This window comes from Lottia gigantea, assembly GCF_000327385.1.
Source record: "Lottia gigantea unplaced genomic scaffold LOTGIsca_25, whole genome shotgun sequence".
NCBI lineage: Eukaryota > Metazoa > Mollusca > Gastropoda > Lottiidae > Lottia > Lottia gigantea.
Window position 1 is genome coordinate 1,580,532 of NW_008708752.1, and position 15,969 is coordinate 1,596,500.

The 15,969-nt window shown below is 33.6% G+C and overlaps 3 protein-coding genes across 3 annotated transcripts; all 3 read right to left on the reverse strand.

The window, feature by feature from the left end:
* Positions 1-2,537: 2,537 nt before the first annotated feature.
* On the reverse strand, positions 2,538-3,485 carry LOTGIDRAFT_116856 (hypothetical protein; the record flags this gene model as incomplete). The annotated part of the gene is made up of 1 exon (XM_009055673.1): positions 2,538-3,485. A coding segment is annotated over one exon (948 nt), but the record flags the coding sequence as incomplete, so codon positions are not given.
* Positions 3,486-5,723: 2,238 nt separating this feature from the next.
* LOTGIDRAFT_116915 (hypothetical protein) lies at positions 5,724-6,809 on the reverse strand (the record flags this gene model as incomplete). Its single annotated transcript, XM_009055674.1, has 1 exon — positions 5,724-6,809. A coding segment is annotated over one exon (1,086 nt), but the record flags the coding sequence as incomplete, so codon positions are not given.
* Positions 6,810-10,925: 4,116 nt separating this feature from the next.
* LOTGIDRAFT_117038 (hypothetical protein) lies at positions 10,926-13,291 on the reverse strand (the record flags this gene model as incomplete). The annotated part of the gene is made up of 3 exons (XM_009055675.1): positions 10,926-11,398; positions 11,802-11,973; positions 13,160-13,291. Coding segments are annotated over 3 exons (777 nt in total), but the record flags the coding sequence as incomplete, so codon positions are not given.
* Between the last annotated feature and the right edge of the window lie 2,678 nt (positions 13,292-15,969).

The following is a 15,969-nucleotide window of genomic DNA, read 5'->3' on the forward strand; positions in this document are numbered from 1 at the left end:
GTTGTTGTATCAGTTAATGTAAATGATTCAGATGAATCAGTTGTTAAATCTTGTATTGTAGTCGTTTTCGATCTTTCAATTATATTAGACATTAAAGGAGTTTCAAATAAGGTAGGTGTAATGTCAGATACTGTAGTCATTTCAGTTGTATCAGACGATACATCAATTGTTGCAGTCATTTCAGATGTATCAGTTGTTTTATCGGGTATTGTAGGTTCAGATGTATCAGATCTGATATCAAGTGTTGTAGTCATTTCAGATGTATCAATTGTTTTATCAGATGTTGTAGATGTTTTCGATCTATCAGTTGTTATATTAGATAATAATGGTATCTTAGATGAGTCAGGTAAAATGCCAGATATTGTTGTCATTTCAGCTGAATCAGTTGTTTTTTCAGATATTGTAGTCAATTCAGCTATATCAGAAGATGCTGCAGATACTGTGATCGTTTCTGTCATATCAGTTGTTTTATATATTGTGGATTCATGTGTATAAGATCTGATATCAATCATTGTAGTAATTTCAGATGTGTCAGATGCTATGTCATATAAAGTAGCTGTTTCAGATGTATCAGCTTTTACATCAGATAGTGTGATCGTTTCAAACGCATCAGTTCTTATATCGAATTTTGTAGTAGAATCAGATGTATCAGTTGTTATATGTGGATTTACTGTTTCAGATTTTTCAGACGTCATATCCGATAGTGTAGTCGTTTCAGGAATACCAGTTCTAATATCAGATACTGTAGTAGATTTAGATGTATCAGATGTTATATCGGATATTGATATAGATTTAGATAGTGTAGTCATTTCAGCTGTATCAGTTGTTTTATGAGATATTGTGAATGATTCTGATGTATCAGATGTTATATCTGATATTGTAGATGTTGTGGATATATCAGATGTGGTATCAAATATTGTTGACGTTTCAGTTGTATTTGTTCTTATTTCGGATGTTGTAGTAGATTCAGATGTATCAGTTGTTATATCAGTAATTTGAGTCTTTTCGAATTTATCAGACGTTATATCTCTTATTGTAGTCGTTTTAGTCGTATCAGATATTGAAATAGTTGTTTTATCGGATATTGCAGTAGATTCGAATGCATCAGATGTGTTATCGGATATTTTAGTAGATTTAGATGTATCAGTTGTTAGATCAGGATTTTTAGTTGTTTCGGATATATCTCTTAGTGAAGTCGTTGTTTCAGATGTATCAGTTGTTGTATCAGATATTGTAGTCGATTCAGATGTATCAGGTGTTATATCAGATAGTTTAGTGGTTTTAGATGTATCAGTTATTTTACCAGTTTTTGTAGTAGATTCAGATGTATTAATTGTTATATGTGGAATTATAGTTGTTTCCAATATTTCAGACGTCATATCCGATAGTGTAGATGTATCAGTTTTGATATCAGATACAGTAGCAGTTTTAGATGTATCAGTTGTTATATGCGGAATTATAGTTGTTCTTATTTCGGATATTGTAGTAGATTCAGATGTATCAGTTTTTATATCAGTAATTTTGGTTCTTTCAGATATATCAGACGTTATATCTCTTATTGTAGTCGTTTTAGATGTATCAGATTCGAATGCATCAGATGTGATATCAGATATTTTAGTAGATTCAGATGTATCAGTTGTTAAATCAAGAGTTTTAGTTGTGTCGGATATATCGGACGTTATATCTCTTACTGAAATCGTTTCAGATGTATCAGTTGTTGTATCAGATATTTTAGTCGTTTCAGATGTAGCAGTTGTTGTTTCAGATATTGTAGTTGTTTCAGATGTATCAGTTGTTGTATCAGATATTGTAGTCGTTTCAGATGCATCAAATGTTATATCAGGTATTGTAGTCGATTCAGATGTATCAGCTGTTGTATCGGATATTGTAGTCGTTACAGATGTATTAGCTGTTGTGTCAGATATTGTAGTCCTTTCAGATGTATCAGTACTTGTATCAGTTGTTGTACCAGATATTGTAGTTGTAGCAGATACAAATATATCAGTTCTTTTAATATTAGGAGTTTTAGTTGTTTCAGATATATTAGACGTTCTATCTCTTAGTGTAGTCGTAATATCAGTTGTTGTATTAGATATTGAAGTCGTTTCAGACATAGATTCAGATGTATCAGTTTTAATATGTGGAATTATAGTTGTTTCGGATATTTCAGACCTCATATTCGATGGTGTAGTCGTTTCATATGTTTCAGTTCTAATATCTGATACTGTAGTAGATTCAGATGTATCAGTCGTTTTATGCGGAATTGTAGTTATTTGGGGTATATCAGATGCTATATCAGGTTGTGTGGTTGTTTTAGTCGAATCTCTAATATCAGATATTGTAGTAGATACGGATGTATCAGATGTTAAATCGGATTTTGTTGTAGATGTATCAGTTGTGATATGAGTTTCCGTTGTATCAGATGTTATATCATATAAAGTAATCGTTTTATATGTATTAGCTCTTACATCTGGTAGTGTGGTCATTTCAAACGAATGAATTGTTTTATCAGATATTGTAGTCGTTTCAAATGTATCAGTAGTTGTATCAGATATTGTAGTAGTTTCAGATGTATCAGTAGTTGTGTCAGATATCGTAGTCATTTCAGATGTATCAGTCCTTGTATCAGATATTGTAGTAGTTTCAGATATATCAGTTGTTTTATCAGATATTGTAGTAGTTTCAGATGTATCAATTGTTGTATCAGATATTGTAGTCGTTTCAGATGTATCAATTTTTGTATCAGATATTGTAGTCATTTCAGATGAATCAGTAGTTTTATTAGGTATTGTAGTAGTTTCAGATGTATCAGTACTTGTATCAGTTGTTGTACCAGATATTGTAGTTGTTTCAGATGTATCAGTTGTTGTATTAGATATTGCAGTAGTTTCAGATGTATCAGTAGTTGTATCAGATATTGTAGTCATTTCAGATGTATCAGTACTTGTATCAGATATTGTAGTAGTTTCAGATATATCAGTTGTTTTATCAGATATTGTAGTAGTTTCATATATGTCAGTTGTTTTATCAGATATTGTAGTAGTTTCAGATATATCAGTTGTTTTATCAGATATTGTAGTAGTTTCAGATGTATCAGTTGTTTTGTTAGATATTGTAGTCGTCTCAGATGTATCAGTAGTTGTATCAGATATTGTAGTCATTTCAGATGTATCAGTACTTGTATCAGTTGTTGTACCAGATATTGTAGTTGTTTCAGATGTATCAGTTGTTGTATCAGATATTGTAGTAGTTTCAGATGAATCAGTAGTTTTATCAGATATTGTAGTAGTTTCAGATATATCAGTTGTTGTATCATATATTGTAGTAGTTTCAGATGTATCAGTTGTTTTATCAGATATTGTAGTAGTTTTAGATGTATCAGTTGTTGTATCAGATATTGTGGTAGTTTCAGATGTATCAGTAGTTGTATCAGATATTGTAGTCGTTTCAGATGTATCAGTAGTTGTATCAGATATTGTAGTCATCTCAGATGTATCAGTACTTGTATCAGTTGTTGTACCAGATATTGTAGTTGTTTCAGATGTATCAGTTGTTGTATCAGATATTGTAGTAGTTTCAGATGAATCAGTAGTTTTATCAGATATTGTAGTAGTTTCAGATATATCAGTAGTTTTATCAAATATTGTAGCCGTTTCAGATTTATTAGTAGTTGTATCAGATAGTGTAGTCGTTTCAGATGTATCAGTAGTTGTATCAGATATTGTAGTCGTTTCAGATGTATCAGTAGTTCTATCAGATGATGCATGTGTAATGTCAGATACTGTAGTCATTTCAGCTGTATCAAACGATACATCAGATATTGTAGTAGTTCCAGATGTATCAATTGTTGTATCAGATATTGTAGTAGGTTCAGATGTATCAGCTGTTTTGTTAGATATTGTAGTAGTTTCAGTTGTATCAGTTGTTATACCAGATATTGTAGTTGTTTCAGATGTATCAGTTGTTGTATCAGATAATGAAGTCGTTTCAGATGTATCAGTTGTTTTATCGGGTATTGTAGGTTCAGATGTATCAGATCTGATATCAATTGTTGTAGTCATTTCAGAAGTATCAATTGTTTTATCAGATGTTGTAGATGTTTTCGATCGATCAGTTGTTATATTAGATAATAATGGAATCTTAGATGAGTCAGGTGAAATGCCAGATATTGTTGTCATTTCAGCTGTATCATTTGTTTTTTCAGATATTGTAGTCAATTCAGCTATATCAGAAGATGCTGCAGATACTGTGATTGTTTCTGTCATATCAGTTGTTTTATATATTGTGGATTCAAGTGTATAAGATCTGATATCAATCATTGTAGTAATTTCAGATGTATCAGATGTTATATCATACAAAGTAGCCGTTTCAGATGTATCAGCTTTTACATCAGATAGTGTGATCGTTTCAAACGCATCAGTTCTTATATCGAATTTTGTAGTAGATTCAGATGAATCAGTTCTAATATTAGGAATTTTTGTCGTTTGGGTTTTATCATAAGTTATATCTCTAAGTGTAGTAGATTTCGATGTATCAATCCTTGTATCAGATATTGTAGTCATTTCAGATGCATCAGTTATTTCATCAGATATTGCAGTAGATTCAAATGTATCAGATGGCATATCAGATATTGTAGTGGATATACCAAATTTTGTAGTAGAATCAAATGTATCAGTTGTTATATGTGGATTTACAGTTTCAGATTTTTCAGACGTCATCCCTGATAGTGTAGTCGTTTCAGGAATACCAGTTCTAATGTCAGATACTGTAGTAGATTTAGATGTATCAGATGTTATATCGGATATTGATATAGATTTAGATGTATCGGTTGTTTTATCTGGAATTTTAGTTGTGTAGGATATATCAGATATAATATCAGGTAGTGAAGTAGTTTCTGATGTATCAGATGTTATATTAGATATTGTAATCGTTTTAGATGTACCAGCTCTATTATCAGATATCATAGTAAATCCATATGTACCAGTTGTTTTATTTGGGTTTGTTTCAGATATATCAGATGTAACAGCATGTACTGAAGTGGATTTTAATGTAGCAATTGTCGTTCTATCAGATAGTGTAGTCATTTCAGATGTATCAGTTGCTATATCTGGTATTGTAGTTGTTGCGGATATATCAGATGTGATATCAAATCTATTTGTTCTTATTTCGGATATTTTAGTAGATTCCGATGTATCAGTTGTTATTTTAGTCGTTTCGAATTTATCAGACGTCGTATCTCTTAGTGTAGTCGATTTAGATGTATCAGATGTCGTATCAGATATTAAAGTCGTTTTAGATGTATCAGTTGTTTTATCTGAGATTGAAGTCGATTCGAAGGTATCAGTTGTTAAATAAGGAGTTTTAGTTGTGTCGGATATATAGGACGTTATATCTCTTAGTGAAATCGTTTCAGATGTGTCCGTTGTTGTATCAGATATTTTAGTTGTTTCAGATGTATCAGGTGTTATATCAGATAGTGTAGTTGTTTTAGATGTATCAGTTATTTTACCAGTTTTTGTAGTAGATTCAGATGTATCAGTTGTTAAATCAGGAGTTTTAGTTGTGTCGGATATATCGGACGTTATATCTCTTAGTGAAATCGTTTCAAATGTATCGGTTGTTGTATCAGATATTGTAGTAGATTCATGTGCATCAGTTGTTTTATCTGGAATTTTAGTTGTGCCGGATATATCAGATGTAATATCAGATATAGTAGTAGATTTAGATGTATCAGATTTTGTATCAGATATTGTAGTTGTTTTAGATGTTACAGTTGTAGTGTCAGATATTGTAGTTGTTTTAGATGTATCAGTTGTTGTATCAGATATTGTAGTCGTTTCAGATGTATCAGTTGTTGTATCGGATATTGTAGTTGTTTCAGATGAATCAGTAGTTTTATCAGATATTGTAGTAGTTTCAGATGTATCAGTTGTTGTATCGGATATTGTAGTTGTTTCAAATATATATGTTGTTGTAACAGATGTTGTAGTAGTTTCAGATATATCAGTTGTTTTATCAGATATTGTAGTCGTTTCAAATGTATCAGTAGTTGTATCAGATATTGTAGTAGTTCCAGATATATCAGTACTTGTATCAGATATTGTAGTAGTTTCAGATGTATCAGTTGTTGTATCAGATATTGTAGTCATTTCAGATAAATCAGTAGTTTTACTAGATATTGTAGTAGTTTCAGATATATCAGTTGTTTTATCAAATATTGTAGTCGTTTCAGATGTATCAGTCGTTGTATCAGATATTGTAATCATTTCAGATGTATCAGTACTTGTATCAGATATTGTAGTAGTTTCAGATATATCAGTTGTTTTATCAGATATTGAAGTAGTTTTAGATGTATCAGTTGTTTTATCGAATATTGTAGTAGATTCAGATGTATCAGTTGTTATATCAGGAGTTTTAGTTATTTCCGATATATCAGATGTTATATCTCTTAGCTTAGTCGATTTAGATATAGGAGTTGTTTCAGGTGTATCAGTTTGTATATCAGATTTTGTGGTAGATTCAGACGTATCAGTTGGTATATGTGGAATTACAGTTGTTTCAGATATTTCAGATAATGTAGTCGTTTTAGATGTATCAGTTCTAATGTCAGATCCTGTTGTAGATTTAAATGTATCAGATGTTATTATATCAGATATTGTAGACGTTTCCGTTGTATTTGGTCTTATATTGGACACTGTAGTAGATTTAGATGTATCAGATGTTGTTATGTCAGATATTGTAGACGTTTCCGTTGTATTTGGTCTTATATCGGATACTGTAGTAGATTTAGATGTATCAGATGTTATCATATCAGATATTGTAGACGTTTCCGTTGTATTTAGTCTTATATCGGATACTGTAGTAGATTTAGATGTATCAGATGTTGTTATGTCAGACATTGTAGTCGTTTCAGCTGTATCAGTTGTTTTATCAGATATTGTGAGTGTATCAGACGTCATCCCTGATAGTGTAGTCGTTTCAGGAATACCAGTTCTAATGTCAGATACTGCAGTAGATTTTGATGAATAAGATGTTATATCGGATATTGATATAGATTTAGATGTATCGGTTGTTTTATCTGGAATTTTAGTTGTGTCGGATATATCAGATATAATATCAGGTAGTGAAGTAGTTTCTGATGTATCAGATGTTATATTAGATATTGTAATCGTTTTAGATGTACCAGCTCTATTATCAGATATCATAGTAAATCCACGTGTACCAGTTGTTTCATCTGGGTTTGTAGTTGTTTCGGATATATCAGATGTAACATCAGGTATTGAAGTGGATTTAGATGTATCAGATGTTGTTATGTCAGATATTGTAGTTGTTTCAGATGTATCAGTTGTTGTATCAGATATTGTAGTTGTTTCAGATGAATCAGTTGTTTCATCAGATATTGTGAATGATTCTGATGTATCATTTGTTATATCTGGTATTGTAGTTGTTGCGGTTATATCAGATGTGGTATCAAATATTGTAGACTTTTCAGTTGTATTTGTTCTTAATTCGGATGTTGTAGTAGATTCAGATGTATCAGTTGTTATATCAGTAATTTTTGTTCTTTCGGATATATCAGACGTTATATCTCTTATTGTAGATTCAAATGTATCAAATGTGATATCAGATATTGTAGTTGATTCAAATGTATCAGTTTTGATATCGAATTTATCTGTTTCTTTAGATGTGAATCGTTCACCTAATTCACAATACTTTCCTGAAAATCCCCTTGCACATTTACACACAAACCCTCTTCTGGGACTATAGAGACATCGTGCTCCATTCATACACGGGTTTGGCACACAGGATGTGATTGGGACTCTTGAGAACAACGTTGTGCGTGCTGTACTTAACATAGTAGGATACTTGTCAGTTGTAGATGGCGAGAGAGCTTTTGTTGATGGTGAAGTCGTGAGATAAGTGTCTTTAATGTATCTGGTAGTTTTATCGCCTGTTGCAATTTCTGATGATGTAGCTAATGTAGTTTCTATCATATTCGTGGTGTCTATCATAGTTGTATGTACTGAAGTATTTTCCATGAATTCGGTATCTGTTGTGGGAATGTGTGAGGCCGTTGTATGGTCACTTTTTTCTGTTGTAGAAGCATCAACAACGGCTGAGTCCTTTGCCTCCAAACCTGAAGTACTACTTTCAGTAAAAGAGGTGTTTATAATGGGTATAAGTGTGGTATAGGCGTTTTTGTTCAAATATGAAGTAGGGTGTAAAGTTGGGGCTTCTGAAGCTTCTGCTTTAGCATTGTCTTTAGTTGTAAAATCTGATACAGTTTGTGCAGCACTATTTGTTTCAGAAGTGTATTTTGAATCAGATTCTTCTGATTGAGTTTCTAATGGGAATGTAATGGGTGTAATACTGCCTAGCGTTGTACTATAGGATGAAGAATAATTGTTTTGATCGGTGTAGTTAACTGCAGTCTCTAATGTCGTCATGCTCTTCCTAGAAGTGTCGTCAAGGATATTAGTGTTTGATTCAGAGGTTATTGATGTCGTGTCATTTAGTACAGTACTGTGAGTTATACTTGTGTCTGGTGCGGCATTGATTATTTTGGTGGTTTCTTGTGCAGTGTCTTGTGTTCCAACGTTAGGTGCAATAGTGTATGATACAAAAGTGTCATTTGAAGAGGTGTCAGGTAAAACAGTCTTTGGAGAGGTGATGTCAAAAGTTGTGTCTTGTCTAGGTAGAGAAGATGTGCTTGATGATACAGTTGTCTCACCTTGTGTCGAACCTGTAATATCCATTTTGACATCTGTCGAGGTACTTGCAATTGTATCAGACGTTGATCCTGAAGACGCTATCCCTGTAGTGGATACGTCTTTTGTATGAAATATTGAGCTGGTGACAGATTTCGAATCAGTTGATGGTGATGTAACGTCAGTTGAGTAATTCTGTATAGTTACACTATCCACAGTATTAGTTTTGGATCCAGAAACCATTTGCGTTGTTATATCAGTAGATGGCTCTGTTTCTGTGCTATCAGAGGTTGCAATTTCTATGGAGGTTGAAAGTTCCCGTGTATTTAGTTTTTCGTCTAGATCTAATAGAACAGTGTACGATCGGGTAGTAGTGTCTCTGGTAGATTGGTCACTTTCTGATAATACTTTTGTGGATGCATCAGTAACGGATTCGTGGATGCCTGTTGTTGAGCTGCTATCAGAGGTATCAAATTTTGCCTCCTCTGAAGGTAATTGTTTGTTTGGATCTATATCAATAGTAAAAGATTGAGTGGTGGAAGATGTGTCCGAGTCTTTTTCACTCGGTAAAAGTGTCGAATCTGTTGTAGGTTCATCACTTTCTAATGTTGCTCCTGTGCTCATAGTGGTTGTGTGGATATCCGTAACTGTGTTATCAGATGTAACCCAAGAAGAAACAGACACCGTGGGTTGGTCACTTACTTCAGGTGTTACCGATAGAAGGGTTATCGTTTGGGAGGAGGCAGTTCCCTGCTTCGATACAGTGGATAAAGATAAAGTGTCTGAAGTATATGAGTAACTGTCTTGGTTTGACACCGTAGAAGAATCCATCGTAGAAGAATCACGTTGTACTGTAATTTCGGTTGAAGAAATAGGTATGGTGTTTGAAGCAGACGGATCTGTAATAGTTTGCTGTTCAGTGCTAGATATGGCTATTGATGTTGTGCTTAACATGTCACTATCCGTTGCTTCCTCTGTAGTAACTTCTACCATCTTCAGTGTTGAAACGGCATCAGTAGTAGCTACTGACGTTTCACAGCGTTTCCCTGTCCATTCCGCAATACAGACACATACAAATTTATCATCTCCATCAATACATGTACCTTGATTTAAACACGGTTCACTTGCACATTCATCTACATTTATTTCACAGTATTTGCCAGCAAATCCTGGATCACAAGTACACTTAAAACTTTGCGTACTCTCCTGACATTTACCACGCAAACAAGGTTGGGATGCGCAAAATGTTGACATAACTGCTGTAGTAGAACTTGTACTTAGATCATCTATTGTGGTACTTGAACTGGTGGTTAAGTTTTCAATCGTGGTCAATGAAGTGGAAGTTATCGATTCTTTAGTCAGGGCCGTTTCTTCTTCTGTAGTAACATCTACCATCTCTAGAGTTGAAACGGCATCAGTAGTAGCTACTGACGTTTCACAACGTTTCCCTGTCCATTCCGCAATACAGACACATACAAATTTATCATCTCCATCAATACATGTACCTTGATTTAAACACGGTTCACTTGCACATTCATCTACATTTATTTCACAGTATTTGCCAGCAAATCCTGGATCACAAGTACACTTAAAACTTTGGGTACTCTCTTGACATTTACCACGCAAACAAGGCTTGGATGCGCAAAATGTTGACATAACTGCTGTAGTAGAACTTAGATCATCTATTTTAGTACTTGAACTGGTGGTTATTTTTTCAATCGTGGTCAATGAAGGGGTGGTTATCGATTCTTTAGTCAGGGTCGTAGGATTGGTGCTTGAATCTGTAGTATGGATGGTTGAATCCTGAGCAATAGCAGATATCAATGCTATATGACAGACACTTCCTTCGAACCCATCAGCACAAATACAAATGTAATCCTTATACCCAGCGGGAATACAGCGCCCTCCATTTTCACAGGGATGGCTATCACAAGGTAATGCAGGTTGTGTTGTAATGTCTAAAGGTGTGTCACATAAACTTCCCGTCCAACTTGAAACGCATTGGCAAGTAAAAACTCCAAAATCATCAACATCATCAGTACATGTGGCTCCGTTTAAACATGGCGAACTTTCACAATTTCCAACAACAATAGCACACGTTTTACCATCGAATCCATCTAGACAGTCACAATCATAATCATCTCCAAGATCAATACAAGTTCCTCCATTTAGGCAAGTGGATTTGTCACATTGGGACACTGAAGGTATTTGTTCTTGCTCATTACATGTAATCCCGGAAAACCCTTCAGGGCAACTGCACAGGAAATCATCGATTAAATCTACACACAATCCACCATTTTGACACGGATTCGATTTACACTCGTCTATATTAATTTCGCAGATTCTACCAGCGAATCCATTTGGACAACTACAGCGGAACCTATTCAAGAGATCGATACATACTCCTTTATTGCTACATGGATTATTACCACATTGATTGAGCGGTGACTCACATTGATCCCCGGTATATCCCCGTATACAGATACAAGTATAACCACCAACTTCATCTACGCATGTTCCAGCGTTCTGACAAGGGTTCGCTTGGCAATCATCAAAATCATTTTCACAGTTTTTACCACTTGTACCATCTGGACAATGACATTTATAGCTATCACCAATATCTTGACAATAAGCGTTATTTTTACATGGTGTACTGGCACAGGCAAATGCTTCAAGTTCGCAATTTTTACCTAAAAAGAAAAAAAAGTCACTAATGAATTTATGAACATATCATCAGACCCAAATGGCTTAAATATGGAGCGTATTCTGTTGGTATGCTGTGAGGTCTTTTCAAAATTTTCAGAATCCACACAAGTGAGATCATTTTTGAATGGCTTAGATATTCATGGATGTCGTCTAAACCTGAAAACACTTTCCAGCTCTTACGCCTCTATATGTCATTGACTAGATGAGTGGGGGTCCGTGGACTTAAGTGGGTTGGGGCTCCTCCCCCGGGAAATTTGTAACATATATGCCATCTTGTATTTTTTATGGGGGTGGAGATACCCTTAGGGCCGGAGGTCCGTGAACTTGGTTCAACCAGTCCCTTTGGTAGTTGAGTCACTGCTATTATGTGTATGAAGATGATCTTACCAGCATATCCTGGTGAACAGTAACAAATATAGTCATTTACTAGATCTTTACAGCCAGTCGCATGTACACACGGTAGACTTGCACATTCATTTATATCAAATTCACATCTATTACCCGTATAACCTGGACTACAATTACATGTGTAGCCATTTTTACCACTAATACATGTGCCCTGCAAAAAAGAGACATCTTTGATTCTACTTAAATTACCTTATTATATGTTTGTTCATGGTATTAGATAATCAAAAGATTTTATTGATTTCCTCAGTAACTTTTCGCATTAATATTTCTATTCAAAAGCAAACACAATCCCGACATAGGTCGAGATGATACGTTCGGATTTTTTCAACCTGGTTTCCCTATGTCCTATCAGTGATGCAGGTAAGAGGTGCTGACGTGGAAAAAGCGTCTAGTGGTTCAGATGGGACAATTAAGCGAGGCCCCGTGTGCTACAGGCTGTGCAAGTAAAAGATCCCTCGACAGTTCGAAATCGAAAAGCAGCAGACTGAAGCCGCTGTCCTGGCAAAATTTCCTTCATTGCACCCGGCATGGCGTACAGTGCAGAAAAGTAGGATGTAAAACTCCATTCATTTCAAAAGAATACATACAAGATTACTTAGTCGACATAAATTAAGGCAAGCTTTAAAAAAACTTTTGGGTTTTGCAGTAGAATTGTTTTAAATCTGAGGAGGATTAAACATAATAATTTCTCGTGCAAACTTACCACTTCAAGTTAGTCAAAAATAGTTATAAAATAGGTACATTGAAGCAAGCAGAATAGCAAAATAATAAGCATTGTTCATTTCTCAGAACTTGAAGCTACTATTTATATCAATTTTAAGATACGAAGCAAAAAACAAGATTAAGCTAAAGCAATGATAAATATGTAAATAAAAGCAATAACTACGAGATGCATAGTAGGGTTATAATATAGATTTATGCAATATTATGTACAATACACTTCTTTTTCATTCACCCTGTACTAAACAACATTGGCATAACATGATTTATAATTTTTTTATCTAAAATTTACTATAAAAAATCAAAAATAACACTATTGAACTCGTGCAGTAAAATATTTGATCTCGTCTTTGTTTTACATTATTATATTTTTCATATGATAAACAAATCTTATTTAAAAAAATGAAAAGTAAAAAGCTGTTTATGGAGTTTATGTATTCAATTTTTTTTATAAAGATTTTAACTATTTCAATAATACTTTTGATACAAATTCTTCCATCTCTTTTAACAAATTTAAGACTTTTCAAGGATGGTTTAAGTTTTGAGTTATCGACCACGAGCTCCGTATAAATTCGTTATCTGAAAACAACTATCGAAACAATCGCAACAAAACTTACCGAATTTACACAGGGAGAGCTTTCACATTCATCAATATCAACGTCACATTGTGGACCAGTGAATCCAGGTTCACATTCACATGTATAGGTTCCATCAGAATCAACACATCTTCCACCATTGGTACATGGATTACTGGCACATTCATTGATTTCGCCATCACATACAACACCTATACAAAATATAGATAGAAGATTGTTACTCGTATGTACGCATTACTTATTACTCTGGGTGAAATCCTTCATTCTTGCATACAACACCTTAAGACAAAATATTACTCGTATGTGTTTATGTTCTTTACTCGTCATCCATTGCCCGAAAATTACTCAAATACGCCATTACAACCAACACTGATAGATATTGGTTATTACCTGTTCGACCGGAAGGACATAAACATGTATAAAAGTTGATGCCATCTTTACATGTAGCACCACCAAAACATCTGTGACCAACACAGTCATCAATATTAGTCATACAATCATCTCCGGACCATCCTGAAAAACAGAAACAATAGTTCTTCTGTCATGCCATAACATGTGCGGCTAATAAGTAACCAAACTTATCTAAAATGTATAGAAATTTGCTTCAAAGATCGAAACTTTCTTTTTCCTAGTTACCAGTAGGATCATCTGACTTGATCCCGTCCACATTTGAAACAAAATGCAGAAGATGAGCAAGAGTCATTTTTTTTTTATCTAAAAATTACAATTAAAGGTGATTGCCTAACAAGGTAGTCGTATTTACCTTGAATACAGAGTTTATTACCAGTATCTGGTTCACAAATAAAATGACCAGTGTTATCATCTTTAGCTTCACAAAATACATTACAATCTTCACCATAATAATTCAAATCACAGTAAACTTTTAATACAATGTCGAAACTGAAATTTATAAGTAAAAATGTTCCTTAAAAACAAACTTGTTCAAGATATCCTAACAGTACATATCAAGTGTCGTCGCAATTGCATCAAACGCTTAGTATCGATCGCATTCACGTGCTAATTTTGACGTATTTTTGCTGATCCAAGGGTAATAACTCAAAAGAAAATTCATCGACAAATCAGGTAAACCTAACACGTTCATCGAAATCGGATCAAAATTGTAGCCTCGGTTGTGTTCACAAGACAATTATGTACATACGAATGTTCAGAGAAGCTGATGGGCGGGATCGACAATCTACGTCGATAAAAAATGATTATTCCCAGAGCCGTTAATCAAAACTAAAATATATAAAGAAGTACCATTATAAAAATAGTACTATATTCTGTGAAACAATTGTAGATGGAAACGAAAAATGAAATGGAATGCATTAAGATGCTTCACCACCAAAACGGCCTATATAGCACCTGAAATGTAGATAGAGGTAATGGGTGAAAGGCAGCACGTTATGTAATGCCATACTCACTTAGTATTTCTGCCTCTTAAATCAAGTTTTTTACTTGGAGCATCAATTTCTCTAGTCATTTGTTTAGTAGTATATTGATACTCAAAATGATCAATAAAACTACTCTTTCCAACATCGTCATCTAATACATCAATTTTGACTTTAACAACACCCTGAAAAAAAAAACATTGAGATGAGGAGTTTAAATGATTGTAAATGATTTCTCTATGGGTGTGACGGCTGAAAAAAGTTTAGGAACCACTGATTTAAAGCCTATTTCTTTTAAAGAAAGGCGAAAGACTGCATTTTCGAATATTTACATGGCAGCAATTGCTACTTCCGACAATTAAATCGTGGTTCAAACCTAATAGTAGACCAGCGATATTCTGGTTAAGAGATTTTGCTCTCTATTAAATCATAAATTTCAGCATGTTTTAATTTGCCGATGTTAATATTAAGCACAGTAGTGGCATGATGTTATCAGGAACTGTTTTTATACTCACTGGCCACTGATTAAAGCCAAAACTTAAAGGGTTCGTTGTTATTCCGATTCTATCATCAAATATGATCTCATTTGACTCTATTGGCTCTGTTTCTTGACGACCAAATTCACAAGATTCCATATCACTGGATCTACAATGAAAATATATTGATGCATCAATTAGGTGAGAGCATAATCAATTATTTTCCAGTTGTACCATTCCAGTTGCCTTATCACCTGCCCACGAACCGAAGATAAAGCAATTTGTATTCAAGATACCACAATACACTGAGCCAATTCGTTCTAATATACTAAACCTACAAGAAAGGTGAATTTTTCCACCCCCTTTCTAACTAAACATTCATTACAGGTGTCTGAATTGTTGTGCTGATAGAGCATTCAGATCAGCTATCCATTAACTGATGTATATTTGTCAAAATTAAGGTAAAGTGAACTACTGCAATGCAAGTAATTGAATCAAGCTTCTTATTAATCCCTATCGTTCAGGGAATCGAAACTGAACTGCCGCATACAGTCATGTTTGTTAAATAGAAATTGGCGACCTTTTTGAAAAATAAATAAAAAATAAAATAAAATAAAATAAAATAAAATAAAATAAAATAAAATAAAATTAAATAAAATAAAATAAAATAAAATAAAATCAAATTAAATTAAATTAAATTAAATTAAATTAAATTAAATTAAATTAAATAAAATAAAATAATATTAAATTAAATTAAATTAAATTAAATTAAATTAAATTAAATTAAATTAAACATTATCAAAATAACCAAATTATACTTACTCTGTGACGTTGCCCAGACAGATAACAAATTTATGATCACATTTATTAGAATCACAATCAGAAGCGGAAAAGAACCATCCCCAACCTGCGGCATCACAACACGATCCGTCATATTGTTTACCTTCTCTGTTTTTAAACTTTA